We start from the raw sequence: 16591 nt of genomic DNA on the forward strand, positions 1-16591 counted from the left end.
GCATCTCTTTGCTCTGAACTCCAGGATCAACTTCAAAGGCACCTACAGGGCTGATTGCTAGAGCAAGCTGGGCACCACATTTGCTGTCCTGACATCTAGTCACTAGAAGAGTCCACCAGGCCCTTGGTAAGAGGAACTCACAGAGTGACGGGCAGGGAATTGGCTGGCAGCTCTGGGGACAGATGGGCTTCCCTGATAGCTCAGGTGGTAGAGAATCCACCTGCAATGCAGGAGACCCCGGTTTGATTCCTGGGTGGGGAAGATCCACTGAAGAAAGGATAGGCTACCCATTCCAGTATTATTGGGCTTCCCTAGTGGCTCAACTGGTAAAGAATCTGCCTGCAAAGTGGAAGACTTGGGTTCGATCCCTGGGTTGGGAAGATCCCCTGGAGAAGGGAAAAGCTACACACTCCAGTATCCTGGCCTGGAGAATTGCATAGACTGTATAGTCCAAGGGGTCGCAAAGAGTTGGACAAGACTGAGCGACTTACTTCACTCACTGGGGACAGAGGGTCTCTTCAGTGTGGTCAGACCAGGTCACAAAGGCCACTCTCCTAATTGCAAGCCTCCTAACTACAATGAAGTTTTTTTAAATACTTATTTGGCTGTGCTAGTCTTAGTTGCGGCACACTGGATCTTTAGTTCTGACACGCAAACTCTTAGTTGCAGCATGTGGGATCTAATTCCCTGACCAGGGAACCGAACCCCTACATTGGGAGCATGGAGTCTTAGCCACCAGACCACCAGAGAACTCCCCAGTTACTTGTTTTTAAAAAAGAAAAAATCTAATTCTATTGCATGTTGCATAGATTGCAAAACAGTTATTCCTCTTAAAGCATGTTGAATGGGTATTGTTACATATGGACACATATTCTGCATCATGGTGACTAGGGATGGTCAAAGCCTTGAAATTGAATATATTAATATTTAATGAAGTAACTAAAAACTCTCACTTTCAAAAAACAAAGCCCCCAAACTATAATGTACTTGCTCACAAGCAGAGAGGACCTGCACAGCGGGTGGGTCCTAGAAGCCCACATGTAGCCTGTGAGAAGCAGGCCACCGGCAGAGGTCAGGCCAGAAGGCCAAGTCCGAGATGCTTTCTCCTGCCCTGGAAAGGCAAATGAAGACTCTACAGTTGAGGGGTGGGGTGGGGAACTGTCCCGTATTCCTCCTATTTTAGGGGAATGTCAGGCTTTGCCTGATGGCCTGAAGCAAGACCCTGGACCAGAACCAGGAAGGGCCCTGTGCTCCATCCCTGATCCACTGCCTGGCCTGGCCTGGCCTTTCCTGAGCATTGAGCCCCACCTGGTGGCTCTGCGCTCGTCTTCACCTGGCCAAGTCTGGCTCTGTGCAGCATCACTCAGTGCTGTGCCCACCTGGGGCATCCCTTGCCATCTGTGTCTTTCTGATCCCACAGACCAGCCACAGGCAAAGAAGCCAAAGAGGACTGGGACTTAGAAAGACGTCCACTCTCCCCAGGGACTTGGACAAAATCATGAGCAGAATCCTTTTAGAGGACGGTCCTATGGAAAAGTGTCCCTTCTCTCCCCAAACGAGAGAAGGGGAGGGAGGGAGAGAGTTGGAGAGGGAGACAGAGACTGAAAGAGAGACACAGACATGTGGCAGGGAGACTGAGACACAGATAGAGGGAGAGAGACAGAAATAGAGACAAAGTCAAAAACAGACAGCGATAAAGGAGAGAAAGAGAGACACAGAGAGGAGGAGAAACCCGCACAGACACAAAGTGGAGGGGGATCCAGAGACACAGACCCAGAGACAGAGAAAGAGAGAGAGACACAGACAGAAGAAGGAGAGTCAGAGAGTGAGAGACAGAGACAAAGGCAGAGACAAGGACATACAGAGATAGAAGGAGAAACAGAGACAGAGAAAGGAGAGACAGAGGGAGTGAAAGACAAAGAGTGACATGGAAGCAGAGAAGGAGAGACAGACAGAGGGAGAGGTGGCCACAGGAGGAATCCTGTGCAAAGACTCTCAGGAACAGCTGAGCAGACTCTGCCATCAGGCTGCGGGTTCGAGTCCCCACCCCACCACCTCCAGCCTGTGTGGGGTACTCGTGAGAAATAATAAAAGAAATGGGCAAAGTCCCTCCAAGGGCACCCAGCACCCAGAGGAGGTCAGGCAGGGACCTCCTGCCCCATCACTCACTCCCTCTCCTGAGAGCAGTTCCACCAGGCACGCAGCCCCATCACCCACTCTGCGCTCTGGAAGTGTGGCCAGTGCGCCGAGGAACCGCATTTTTAATTATTCACTTGAGTGGACTTAAATTTAAATTTGAAAACTGGTGCTTGAGTCAGGTATTGCAAAGCTTTTCAAGTGTATTTGGAACAGCCTGCATACCTGCATCTACTTTCCCAACTGCAAACGGTAAGAAGTCTCAGTGCAAACCAAGTAGTTCAATACAAATTTAATCTCCAGATGGAGATGAGCTGGTGTGTAAAATACACACAAGATTTCAAGAGACTTAAAAAAAAAAAAAGAATGTAAAGATCTCATTAAACAGTATTCATACCGGGCTTCCCTAGTGGTCAAGCGGTTGGGAGTCCACTGGTCAATGCAGGGACATGGGTTTGATCCCTCGTCCAGGAAGATCCCACATGGTGCAGAGCAACTAAGCTTGTGCGCCACAACTGCTGAAACCCACATGCCTAGAGCCGGTGCTCTGCAACAGGAGAAGCCACTGCAATGAGAAGCCGGCTCACTGCAACAAAGAGAAGCCCCTGTTCACTGAAACTAGAGAAAGTTCAGACGCAACGACAAAGAACCAGAGCGACCATAAATAAATCTTTTAAAAAAAAATTTATATCGATTACATGTTGAGAGGATGCAAGTTTGGCTAGATGGAGCTAAATAAAACATATTGTATTATTGATATGAATTTCATCTGTTTCTTTTTATTTTCTTTGAACGTGGCTATTAGGAAATTGTAACTCCTACACGTGGTTGGACTCACCCTGGTCCTGGGACAAATACCAGCCATGCACCAGATCCCAGATTTTCAAGCAGTCATTTGGTTCAGGTGCAAAACTGTCATCTCAGCATAATTATCAATAGCACCCCCTTTGAGACTTCACTGGCAGTCCAGTGATTAAGACTCTGCACTTCCAATGCAGGGGACATGGGTTTAATCCCTGGTCAGGGAAATAAGATCCCACATGCTGCAAAGTGTGGCCAAAAGATTAAACACAAATAATAACACCACTTTCACTCTCAAAGATATCCTGGTTTTGCACAGTGAACAATATGGTCACCCTAAAGGGCAAATCCATATAAATAAATGTTATATTGACTTGGGATTTAGTTTGCCCATAGTTCACCCTGGCCTTTGACTGTATGGACCACAACAAACTGGAAAATTTTTAAAGAGATGGGAATACCAGACCACCTGACCTGCTTCTTGAGAAATCTGTATGCAGGTCAGGAAGCAACAGTTAGAACTGGACATGGAACAGACTAGTTCCAAATAGGGAAAGGAGTACATCAAAGCTGTATATTGTCACCCCCCTTATTTAACTTACATGTAGAGTCCATCATGAGAAACTCTGGGCTGGATGAAGTACAAGCTGGAATCAAGACTGCCGGGAGAAATATCAATAACCTCAGATATGCAGATGACTCCACCCTTATGGCAGAAAGCAAGGAAGAACTAAAGAGCCTCTTGATGAAAGTGAAAAGAGGAAAGTGAAAAAGTTGGCTTCAAACTCAACATTCAGAAAACTAAGATCATGGCATCTGGTCCCATCACTTGATGGCAATAGATGGGGAAACAGTGACAGGCTTTATTTTTGGGGGGCTCCAAAATCACTGCAGATGGTGATTGCAGCCATGAAATGAAAAGATGCTTGCTCCTTGGAAGAAAAGCTATGACCAGCCTAGACAGCATATTAAAAAGCAGAGACATTACTTTGCCAACAAAGGTTCATCTTGTCAAAGCTATGGTTTTTCCAGTAGTCATGTATGGATGTGAGAGTTGGACTATAAAGAAAGCTGAATGCTGAAGAATTGATGCTTTTGAACTGTGGTACTGGAGAAGACTCTTGAGAGTCCCTTGGATTGCAAGGAGATCCAACCAGTCAATCCTAAAGGAAATCAGTCCTGAATATTCATTGGAAGGACTGATGCTGAAGCTGAAACACCAATACTTTGGCCACCTGATGCAAAGAACTGACTCATTTGAAAAGACCCTGATGAAAGACTGAAGGCAGGAGGAGAGGGGACAACAGAAGATGAGATGGTTGGATGGCATCACCGACTCAGTGGATATGAGTTTAAGTAAACCCATGGAGCTGGCGATGGACAGGGTGGCCTGGCGTGCTGCAGTCTGTGGGGTCACAAAGAGTCGGATACGACTGAGCGACTGAACTGAACTGAACTGAGTTTGCCCTGAGTTTCCTTTGGGCTTCAGTGGAAACCCGATCAACACTGAACATTCATCTGTGCTTTTACATTTGAAGGGACTGGTTGGGGGCTTATATATCATGTGTTCGTGCTAAGTTCACTCAGTCGTGTCTGACTCTTTTCGACCCCATGGGCTCTAGCCCTCCAGGCTCCTCTGTCCATGGGGTTTTTCCAGGGGAGAATGCTGTTTGGGGTGGGTTGCTGTGCCCTCCTCCAGGGGATCTTCCCGACCCAGGGATAGAACCCGCACCTCTTATGTCTCCTACATTGGCAGGCGGGTTCTTTACCACTAGTGCCACTTATTTAATATCCAAGAATCCTAAATGTTTGACTAAAAAGTTAAAAATTTGCTTTACAAATATCATATATTGACGCACATATATGGAATCTAGAAAGATGGTACTGATGAACCTATTCACAGGGCAGCAATGGAGACGCAGACATAGAGAACAGGCTTGTGGACAAGGTGGGAGAGAGGAAGGAGAGGGTGAGATGAATGGAGAGAATAGCAAACCAATATTGTAAAGCAATCATCAATCAAAAATAAATAAATAGAATGAAAAAGTTAAACACTTGTTTTGAATAAAAAGAGAAATGGTATTTTGCATGACGCTGGCCAGATCTCACAAGGAGAACGTCTCACTGTATTGAGCCTAATTCCAGTGCTTAAGTCTAAGAGCTCTGCAGACTATATAGCTCCCAGGGGGCAGCCAATGACATCACCCAGCGGTCAGCACCGTGAATATGATTAACTCTGTATCCACACAGCTCTCCTCTGAGAACAAGGCCGGAACTCAACCCCACATGCTTTCTGCTGTTCCCCAAAGGCCAGCATCATTATCTCCATCTTAAGGATCAAGGACTGAGTGCAGGAAGAAGAAATGTGTCCAGGATCACTCATATTTCGAGTGGAAAACTCAAGTTCCAAACACAGCCTGAAGGAGGCTATGTCTCTGACATGCCTCACTTCTTCCAAACCTGAAACTTTGGATTGACTATCAAAGTTTGAAAATCAAACAGTCTTAGTAAAAGTGCATGATGAACACAAAGAAGAGAGGCCGGAACAAAATACATACATGATAAATGTTAGCTGTCATCATCATTATTTCAAAAGTTATGATTTTCTTTACAGTTGCCTAAAAAGCAAACAGAACCTCCCAGCAGAATTAGTTTGGACCACACTTCAAAAGTCTGTCCTTGAGAAAGAATATGGATTCACAGTTTCTACTAAATGTCAAATGGATTTTAATTCTGAAGCTATAAATTGGTGCCATAAAATAGCTCAGTTCTTTTCTTCCTAAAAAGAAAAAGAATGAGATTGTTGTGGTAACAACAACAAAAAAAATCAATGTTTAGTAGGTTTGGAAAGCTTCACGTAAATTAAGGTTTTCCATGGCTGAGGCGTATAAAAACAGAGGTTATTTTGTTCCTCCCACAGCTGAATATTTTTAATCATTTTGTTGAAAATCCAAAATATGACTTTTTGCATTTTATAAGTATGTATGTGGCTTTCCCAGGTGGCTCAGTGGTAAAGAATCCACTCGCCTGCCAATGCAGGAGACACAAGAGATGAGGGTTTGATCCCTGAGTCGGGAAAATCTCCTAGAGTAGGAAACAGCAGCCCACTTTAGTATTTTTCCCTGGAAAATCCCATGGACAGAGGAGCCTGGCAGGCTACAGTTCATGGGGTTGCAAAGAGTTGGACAGGACAGAGCAAATGCACATGCATGTACGTATGTATGTATCTATGTATATACGTAACTATGTATCAATCTGTGTTTCTATGTATCTATCTATATTAACTTTATAAGGCTGACACCTTTGCATGGAAGTCCCTTCTTAATAAGTGAGACAGAGCTTCGAGGACATATTTGAATACACATTCGAAGTAAATCTCACAAACACTGACAACCAATCAGTGGTTAATTTCATCTGAGCTCCTGAACCGAGATGACAGCAACCGCAGCCACTGACTTGTGGAAAATGCACATTTGTTTTTAAAGCAACAGCTCCCACTCCATGCTAGGTTGAGTCTGATCATGACTATGAAACAAAGCCACGTGTGATATCTGTGTCTAGCACATGTTTCAAAATGTGATATTAAAAAGGAAAAAAAAACCCCACAGCCTCCCCCTGTATGAAACATAGAGCAGTTTTTTTTTTTTTTTTTTTTAACATCCTTTGTAAAAGTAACATTAAAGGGTTGGAATCAAAATAGGCCCAAGCCTTAACTTTGTCAGTGCTTTGGGGCTGTGTCTGGTAACTCACAGGAAGCCGGTAACCAGCAGAAATAACTTGGATGTGTCAGTGACAGGATCGTTATTTGCAAGTATTAAAAGGAATGTCTTACAAGGAACATGAAATGAAGTCAGGAGAGCCAAACTGTTCTTGTTCTAACGTTGGACTTGATACACCCATTTGTAAGTGATGGCTATTCAGACACTTGCTGATAAAACTGCAGTGGTTTGAAATTGAGCTATAAAATAAATAGACAGTGTGTTTGGGAAGATAAAAATAAAATCTCTTTGCCCACGGGGAGACAATATCCTATGACCTCCGGCATGGCTGGTGCTGACGCAGAGAGATGCAGAACATGGTAAAAAGCAATATGCTTTTGTCTAGAGAATCAGCAGGGAACCACTACACACTCTTCATTTCCTGGTATTGTTTTGGCTTTTAGGGGTTACTATTCAAAGGAAAGGGCTTCCCCGATGGCTCAGCTTCCCTGGTGATTCAGTGGTAAAGAATCTGCCTGCAATGCAGGAGACGCAGGTTCGATCTCTGGGTTGGGAAGATCCGCTGGAGAAGGAAATGGCAACCTGTACCAGTATTCTTGCCTGGAGAATCCCATGGACAGAGGAGCCTGGCAGGCTACAGTCCATGGGGTCACAAAAGAGTCAGACACGACTTAGCAACTAAAAAATAACATGTGCACTGCGCACATGCTAACTCGCTTCAGTCGTGTCCAACTCTTTTCGACCCCATGGACTGTAGTCTCCAGGCTCCTCTGTCCATGGGATTTTCCAGGCAAGAATACTGGAGTGGGTTGCTATGCCCTCCTCAAACAACAACATTCAAAGGAAAGGGCTTCCGCAGTGGCTCAGTGATAAAGAACCCACCTGCAATGCAGGAAATGTGGGTTTGAGCCCTGGATCTGGAAGTCTGCTAGAGGAGGAAATGGCAACCCATTCCAGTATTGTGGCCTGGAGAATTCCATAGACAGAAGATTCTGGAGGACTACAGTCCAAGGGGTCACAAAGCGTCAGACACAACTTACTGACTAAACAACAACAGCACGAGCTATAGGGCATCAAGGGCTCTCCTTTTGCTGATAACGGTACCCAGAGCCTTGGGCTGCGTGCCTTACCCACGGCTCAGCCCTGTATATCATCAGCCACTTTAACCTCTACGTGCTGTTATAATTAGTTCCACTTGTCCCGAGGAGAAGATGGAGCTTGGAGACTCAGGTTAAGGCTACACGCCCTGCACAGGGTCCTGGGGGTTTAAAGGCACATCCTTGGAACTTCAGACCTTGGGGCTGGAGCCTCCTCACACATATCCTGGAAGGTCCTGGCACACACGTGTGCCCTGGATGACACTGTGCCCATAATCTGTGCCCAATGTCAACTGCACTGGCCTTTATTTTAATTTCAGATGCACACATGTATCAGACACATACATGTATGAACACAACCATGCTGCCTCTTCTGTACATTGTTTTGAAGAAATGCAAGGGATAAGATATATGGCAATCTTCTGAATACTGGGGGATATTCCAGAAGCATAGGATTATACCTGAAGAACACCTGCATCAGAAACCAGAAATCTATTTGGAAGTTTGGGGTTAGTAGATAAGAAGGCAATGGCACCCCACTCCAGTACTCTTGCTTGGAAAATCCCATGGGCGGAGAAGCCTGGCGGGCTGCAGTCCATGGGGTTGTGAAGAGTCAGACACGACTGAGCGACTTCACTTTTTGAGAAGGAAATGGCAACCCACTCCAGTGTTCTTGCCTGGAGAATCCCAGGGACGGGGGAGCCTGGTGGGCTGCCGTCCATGGGGTCGCACAGAGTCGGACACGACTGAAGTGACTTAGCAGTAGCAGCAGCAGGTGCAAACTACTGTATATGGCATGGATAAATGACAAGATCCTACTGTAGAACACAGGGAACTATATTAAATATTCTGTGATAAACCATGATGGAAAAGAATATGAAAGAGAATGCATACATGTATATACATATATCACTGAATCACTGTGCTATACAGCAGAAACTAACACATTGTAAATCAACTATACTTCAATAAAATAAACTTTAAAAATAAAGAAACTAGAAATTCAAGCATCTAAGAGGGGAAGTGACTTGCTAAAGGTCATGGTAATCAACACCAGCAGCATCAGAAATAGAACCCAGGCCTCATGTTTCTGGAAAGTCCCTAGGTTTCTTTTAGTCACGTGTCCAGGAGGCTGCCCATGCGACAAAGTGACCCTGTGTTCCATATACTCTTCTGATCAGAGTACATCCCCTACATGTAAACCTTCAAGTTGCTAGCTTTCAAAGATGCTAATTCACATTCGCAAGTCCAATCATGTAGGGAGTGGCAACCCACTCCAGTATTCTTGCCTGGAAAACCACAAGGACATGGGAGCCTGGTGGGCTACAGGGGTCGCAAGAGCGAGACAGGACTTATCAACTAAATCACCACCACGGGCGCACGTTGTCACGTGTGTGCCTTCTCTACGAGTGGCTGTGCTTTTGTGTACTTTACTGCTCAGCACTGTACAGAGTACAGGAGTACAGCATCTTTATTTCAAGTCCAGGATGCCCAGAAACAAGCCTGAGAGCAGCGGCAGAGAAAGGATGAAGAGAGACAAGAGGCAGAAGGAGTAACTGAAGAACTGAAGAGACTCATGATGCAGGAAATGGCCCGGGGGTTTTCTTTACTTGAGGAGGCACTGGTAGGTTCTGAGGCACAGGGCCCTCATGTCGAATGGTACATGAAGCTTGCAGCAGCCGTTCAGAAAGCAATCCAGTGCTACTGCGTCATCTATGATGAGAAAAAAAGAGCTACTATCCAGACATCACTGGATTGTTTTTTTAAGAGGGCCGATAGAATTAAATCCAGCAAGGAACCAGAACCTGAGCCATCAACGTCAGGCGTGAGTGAAGTTGCAGCTTGCCCTCCGTCTCCTGTTTCTGACAATCCTTCAGCTCTGCCTTCTCCCACCTCCTCTCCCTCCTCTAGTCAGTGACTCTTCTCGCCTGTTCACTCACTGCCAGCCCCTGTATGTCAACTGTCTTACTGTATTTTTCAAGGTCCTGCACTGTAAGATTAAAAATGTTTTCTTAATTGCTTGCTTTTTATGTAGTATTTGTATGAAAAGTATTATAACCCTACCGCAGTAGAGTACTATATAGCCAATTCTGTTAGTTGGGTACCTAAGCTAATTTTGCTGGACTTACAAACAAACTGGACTTATGAATGTGCTCTCAGAATTGGGCTTGTTTGTATGTAGGGGACTTACTGTGTAAAGGGAACACTGAGAGCTAATCACAAAGCTGCAAATTACAGACTCTCTGAACCACAGGCGGATGAAAACGACTCAGACCAGGTGAACACAGGGAAATTGCTCTCCTTTACCTGAGGGTCTGAAAACAGCAATCCTGTAACTTCATGCTTCACCACCGCAGAGTTTCCAGGGATGTTCCTCGCCAACACTGGGACTTCCAAATCCATTGCCTGAAAGGATGTAAAGGGCAAAGGAGACAGGTGGGCAATCACTGTCAGAGTCTGTGTGGTGAGATGAGCCAATTTGTGACAGAATGACTCCTTAGTTTCACTGGAGCTCTGGCACCACACAAAAATCACCCCAAAACTTTGCCCAAGTGGTTTCCCAACACAAACCCCGGATTTTCCAACTACACACTGAATCTTAATGACTGACTATATTTGCAAGTGTTGGCAAACTATATACTGTAATGGCCTGTCTTACTGCAACGTCACAAAGAAACCTTCTCTCTCTCCAATGTTCAGTTCACCCTTCGTCAGTGGCAGCCTGGAGTACACTTTTTGAAAATATTTACCTATTTATTTGGCTGCACAGGGTTTTGGTTGCTGCACGCAGGATCTCCATGGTGGCATGTGAACTCTTAGCTGTGGAATGTGGAATCTAGTTCCCTGACCATGGATCGAACCCCAGCCCCCTGTATTGGGAGCATGGAGACTTTGCCACTGGACCAGCCGGGAAGTCCTTGGAGTATACATTTTTAATTACCATCATTCTCACTTTCCTTGATGGGTAATTTTCTTTCAGCACCAGCCATACAATTGCCACCAGGTCTGCACACATCCCTTTGGCATGGATACAGACATAAGGAGGAATAAGATTTATCACCTGATTACCCACTAAACAACCTTTCCAGTCTCAAATACCTGGGATCAGCCAGCATGGGGTTCCTCATGATGATAAAAGTCTCCAAGTCATGAATTTCCCTTCTCATCTTATAGGGTAAAGATTGGGACCCTCCACTGTCATTAGAATCAAAGCTATGGTTTTTCCAGTAGTCATGTATGGATGTGAGAGTTGGACCATAAAGAAGGCTGAGCGCCAAAGAACTGATGCTTTTGAACCTGTGGTGTTGGAGAAGACTTTTGAAAGTCCCTTGGACTGCAAGGGGATCAAACCAATCAATCCTAAAGGAAATCAACCCAGAATATTCCTTGGAAGGACTGATGCTGAAGCTCCAATACTCTGGCTACCTGATGCGAAGAGCCAACTCATTGGAAAAGATCCTGATGCTGGGAAAGATTGAGGGCAGGAGGAAAAGAGAGAGGCAGAGGATGAGATGGTTGGATGGCATCACTGACTCAACACATGAGTTTGAGCAAACTCCAGGGGATAGTGAAGAACAGGGAAACCTGGCATGTGCAGTACATGGGGTCAAAAAGAGTTGGACACAACTTAGCAACTGAACAACAACTCTCGTTACACTTGGGAACAAGAAAACTCAGCAGCACAGGCAGAAAGTAACTCCGCATCTCAATGTTAGGGTCACAGCCACCTTATGAGCCCACTGTTTGGGCCTTGGGTTCTGACCTCCAGTGAGCACCATCTGGCATTTTGGAAAAGACCACAGTCCAAGAATCACAAAACTGTGGTCTTGCCCTGGTGGAAGCTTTGCTCTCGACTGACACGGCGGGTCTCAAACCCGTTCCTCATCACCATCATTTTGGGGAGACAAAGTTTATCTTAAACAGCAAGGATTTACTGTATAGCATAAGCAACTGTATATTCAATATCTTATAATAACCTATAATAGAAAAGAATTGGAAAAAAAGAATATAGATGCATACATATAACAGGATCACTTTGCTGTACAGCTGAAGGTAATATTATATTGTAAATCAACTATACTTCAATAAAAGAGAAAGAAAAAAAAACATGTCATTTAAAAAGCATATGGAAATGCTATTTTCATTCAGCCAAGACGTGACATTAAGGATGGTTGATTCTCAAGTCACTTTCTTTAGGTGTAAAGTTACCTCTTCAAAAAAGTCTCAGAATATGACTGTGCTGTGATGCTGGTCCTGATGAACACAGTGCCTGGGAATGTCTTGGGGAGATGGTGTTTGGAGATAAGCGAACTTACCCTCTGAACCCCTTCAGGTCATGATCTGGGAAAGGGGCAGTGTTGGGGAGGGGCACTTGGAGCAGAAATCAGCTCAAATCTGGTGCCTGGGGCCCCATTTGGGGACTAAGAAGAGGAAACATCAGAGCTCAAGAGGTACCAAACACTTAGTTAAGTTCACAGTCACTGGATTTCTCTTACCCACCATGAGCTCTTCAAGCATCCAGCAAGTGGGTGAAAGCTTCACATTTGAACTTTTAAAAAAGCTTCGTTGGGGCTTCCCCTGGTGGTCCAGTGGTTAAGACTCTACCTCCCACTGCACGCGGTGTGAGTTTGATTCCCAGTTGGGGAATTACGATTCTACATGCCAGGTGTTGTGGCCAAACAATGAACAACTAAAAATAAATTTAAAAGCTTTGTCTCTGGTGCACCATCCTCAGCAGAGCTGATAAGGGTTTTCAGAGACATGACCCCCCCCAGTCTACATTGCAGAACAGTCTTTGGAAACACAGCCACCAGGGCTCTGTATCAACACAGTAAGTGAGTTTTTGAAGGGTGCCTTATATAGGTGTCTATATTGGGCTTCCCAGGTAGCTCAGTGGTAAAGAATCAGCCTGCCAATGCAGGAGACATGGGTTCTATTCCTGGGTCGGGAAGATCCTCTGGAGGAGGAAATGCAACCCTCACCAGTATTCTTGCCTGGGAAATCCCATGGACAGAAGAGCCTGGTGGGTGACAGTTCACATTTAAAAGAAATGTGTCTTATCAAATGGGATTTTTACATGCCTCTGAAACAAAACAAGGGCTTCCCAGGTGGCACTGCTGCTGCTGCTGCTGCTAAGTCGCTTCAGTCGTGTCCGACTCTGTGCGACCCCATAGATGGCAGCCCACCAGGCTCCCCCATCCCTGGGATTCTCCAGGCAAGAACACTGGAGTGGGTTGCCATTTCCTTCTCCAATGGATGAAAGTGAAAAGTGAAAGTGAAGTCGCTCAGTCATGTCTGACTCTTGGCGATCCCATGGACTATAGCTCACCAAGCCCCTCCGTCCATGGGATTTTCCAGGCAAGAGTACTGGAGTGGGGTGCCATTGCCTTCTCCAGGTGGCACTTCTCCCAGGTGGCACTAGTGGTTAAGAACCCACCGGCCAATGGAGAATACGTAGGAGAACTGGGCTTGACCCACGTATTGGGAAGAATCCCTGGAGGAGGTCATGGCAACCCACTCCAGAATTCTTGCCTAAAGAATCCCATTGACAGGGGAGGCTGGTGGGCTACAGTCCACAAGGTCGAAAAGAGGGGGACACAACTGAAGCGACTTAGCATGCACCCATGCATGATAAAACAATGCTAATTCTGAAAGGTCAAAAGATCCCCTCCCTCCAAAGTGAGATGCACTTATTCTGTGATTAACCATTTTGGATCTTTGAATTGATTTTAATGAAATCCACCCTCCATGGCTCCTCTAAAATCAGTTTCATTCAAAACCTTCATCCCAAAGGTTATTTTGGAGTTTTCAAAAGGAACACAGTGTCGGCATCTGAAAGCAGACGGAATTACTCAGAGCTGCCTTTCCTTTGAAGTAAATGAGATCTGACAGCAATTCATCTGCAATGAAATGCTGTATGTGCTGGCTACAAAATCATTCCCCAAATCCACTTTACCTTTTCTTAAGAAGGTGGGGGAGAGGAAATGTGTATTTACATACAAAGGAGCAATTCACCAAGGCTTGAGGACTGGTACTCTTAAGAATGTACATTTTTAAAGCTAATATGAAGAGTACAATGTACTGCTCCAGTGATTCTAGTTGAAAGCTGATTTTAAACCAAAATGGAGATTAATGCTAATCATTAAGCTCAGATTGAGATATTGAGGCATTCAACATCTGGATGAAGAAGAACATGTCACAAATTCAGGCTCTGTGCTCTAAAAGCTTCCGAACACGAGAATTACAGGCGTCAGTATATAGCTTCTACCCCAGCCCACAGTATTTTATTTTTTTATGTTTGCTTTTTTAAATGATGCCACATTTGCAGAAAATATTAGGCATACAACATCAGTCATTTCTTAAGTTTACAGAGCATGATTTTTTTTTCCCTGCTTTAATTATTTACCATGACCTCTGAAACATCAATATTCACAAATTGTACCTTTGGTCAGTAAATTCAACTAGTGTCCAAAGGAATAAATGGATGTTACAAACAACTTATGATACAATAATAGCATTGCTCTAATTAAGTAGTCCCTGAAGTAAAAAACTAGGGTTATGAGAGTATGGATGTGAAATGTGATTCAAAGACTTGGAGGACCAATGGCCAAACATTTCCTTTTCTGCAGGGGGTAGAAATAGATTCAAGGGATTCAAGGGATTAGATTCAAAGCGAATAGATTCAAGGGATTAGATCTGACAGAGTGCCTAAAGAACTATGACGGAGGTTCGTGACATTGTACAGGAGGCAGTGATCAAGACCATCCCCAAGAAAAAGAAATGCAAAAAGACAAAACTGTTGTCTGAGGAGGGCTTACAAATAGCTGTGAAAAGAAGAGAAGCAAAAAGCAAAGGAGAAAAGGAAAGATATACCCTTCTGAACGCAGAGTTCCAAAGAATAGCAAGGAGAGATAAGAAAGCCTTTCTCAGTGATCAGTGCAAAGAAATAGAGGAAAGCAACAGAATGGGAAAGACTAGAGTTACCAAGGGAACATTTCATGCAAAGATGGGCTCGATAAAGGACCGAAATGGTATGGACCTAACAGAAGCAGAAGATATTAAGAAGACGTGGCAAGAATACACAGAAGAACTGTACAAAAAAGATCTTCATGACCCAGATAACCACGATGGTGTGATCACTCACCTAGATCCAGACATCCTGGAATGTGAAGTCAAGTGGGCCTTAGGAAGCATTACTACGAACAAAGCTAGTGGGGGTGGTGGAAGTCCAGTTGAGCTATTTCAAATCCTAAAAGATGATGCTAGGAAAGTGTTGCACTCAATATGCCAGCAAATTTGGAAAACTCAGCAGTGGCCACAGGACTGGAAAACATCAGTTTTTATTCCAATCCCAAAGAAAGGCAAGAATGCTCAAACTACTGCACAATTGCACTCATCTCACATGCTAGCAAAGTGATGTCAAAATTCCCCAAATCAGGCTTCAATAGTACATGAATTGTGAACTTCCAGATGTTCAAACTGGATTTACAAAAGGCAGAGGAAACAGAGATCAAATTGCCAACATCCGTTGGATCATCGAAAAAGCAAGAGAGTGCCAGAAAAACATCTACTTCTGCTTCATTGACTATGCCAAAGCCTTTGACTGTGTGGATCACAACAAACTGGAAAATTCTTCAAAAGATGGGAATACCAGACCACCCTACCTACCTCCTGAGAAATCTGTATGCAGGTCAAGAAGCAACAGTTAGAACTGGACATGGAACAATAGACTGGTTCCAAATCGGGAAAGGAGTACATCAAAGCTGTATATTGTCACCCTGTTTATTTAACTTATATGCAGAGTACATCATTCGAAATGCTGGACTGGATGAAGCACAAGCTGGAATCAAGATTTCCAGGAGAAATATCAGTAACCTCAGATATGCAGATGACACCACCCTTATGGCAGAAAGTGAAGAACTAAAGAGCGTCTGGATGAAAGTGAAAGAGGAGAGTGAAAAAGTTGGGTTCAAACTCAACATTCAGAAAACTAAGATCATGGCATCTGGTCCCATCACTTCATGGCAAACAGATAAGGAAACAGTGAGAGACTTTATTTTTTGGGCTCCAAAATCACTGCAGATGGTGACTGCAGCCATGAAATTTAAAGACACTTACTCCTTAGAAGAAAAGTTTTAACCAACCTAGACAGCATATTAAAAAGCAGAGACATCACTTTGCCAACAAAGGTCCATCTGGTCAAAACTATGGTTTTACCAGTAGTCATGTATGGATGTGAGAGTTGGACTATAAAGAAAGCTGAGTGCTGAAGAATTGATAACTTTTGAACCGTGGTGTTGGAGGAGACAGACTCTTGAGAGTCCCTTGGACTGCAAAGAGATCAAACCAGTCCACCCTAAAGGAAATCAGTCCTGAATACTCATTGGAAGGCCTAATGCTGAAGCTGAAACTCCAATACTTTGGCCACCCAATGGGACAAACTGACTCACTCATATAAGGGAAAAGACCCTGATGCTGGGAATGATTGAAGGCAGGAGGAGAAGCAGGTGACAGAGGATGAGGTGGTTGGATGGCATCACCGACTCATGGACATGAGTTTGAGTAAACTCCGGGAGTTGCTGATGGACAGGGAGGCCTGGCTTGCTGTATTGCAAGGGGTCACAAAGAGTTGGACACGACTGAGCGACTAAACTGAACTGAACTGAACTGAACAGGGGGTTTTATCAAGTGCTAATCCATAGGACTTCTGCGGCATCCATTGTCTGCAAGTCATGTGTAAAGAACTATAGGAAATTCCATACATTTGATGGCTTGTGATTTAGGGATATGAAGACAACTCAGCATCGAAGGCTGGTTATGACAGGACAGATGGCATCT

At 44.6% G+C, this 16591-nt stretch overlaps 1 protein-coding gene across 3 annotated transcripts in view; it reads right to left on the minus strand.

The window, feature by feature from the left end:
- The window catches only part of GLT1D1 (glycosyltransferase 1 domain containing 1), a 116084-nt gene that overhangs the window by 15352 nt on the left and 84141 nt on the right, over positions 1–16591 (minus strand). For 2 of the 3 annotated variants that reach the window (XM_055550303.1, XM_055550301.1), the window contains exon 11: positions 10061–10159. In XM_055550303.1, coding sequence (XP_055406278.1) covers positions 10061–10159 — 99 coding nt within the window. Of the gene's footprint in view, positions 1–9212; positions 9467–10060; positions 10160–16591 lie in introns of those variants that run through there. The other variant, XM_055550302.1, reaches the window with a different exon arrangement.

This window comes from Bubalus kerabau, chromosome 16 (assembly GCF_029407905.1).
Source record: "Bubalus kerabau isolate K-KA32 ecotype Philippines breed swamp buffalo chromosome 16, PCC_UOA_SB_1v2, whole genome shotgun sequence".
NCBI lineage: Eukaryota > Metazoa > Chordata > Mammalia > Artiodactyla > Bovidae > Bubalus > Bubalus kerabau.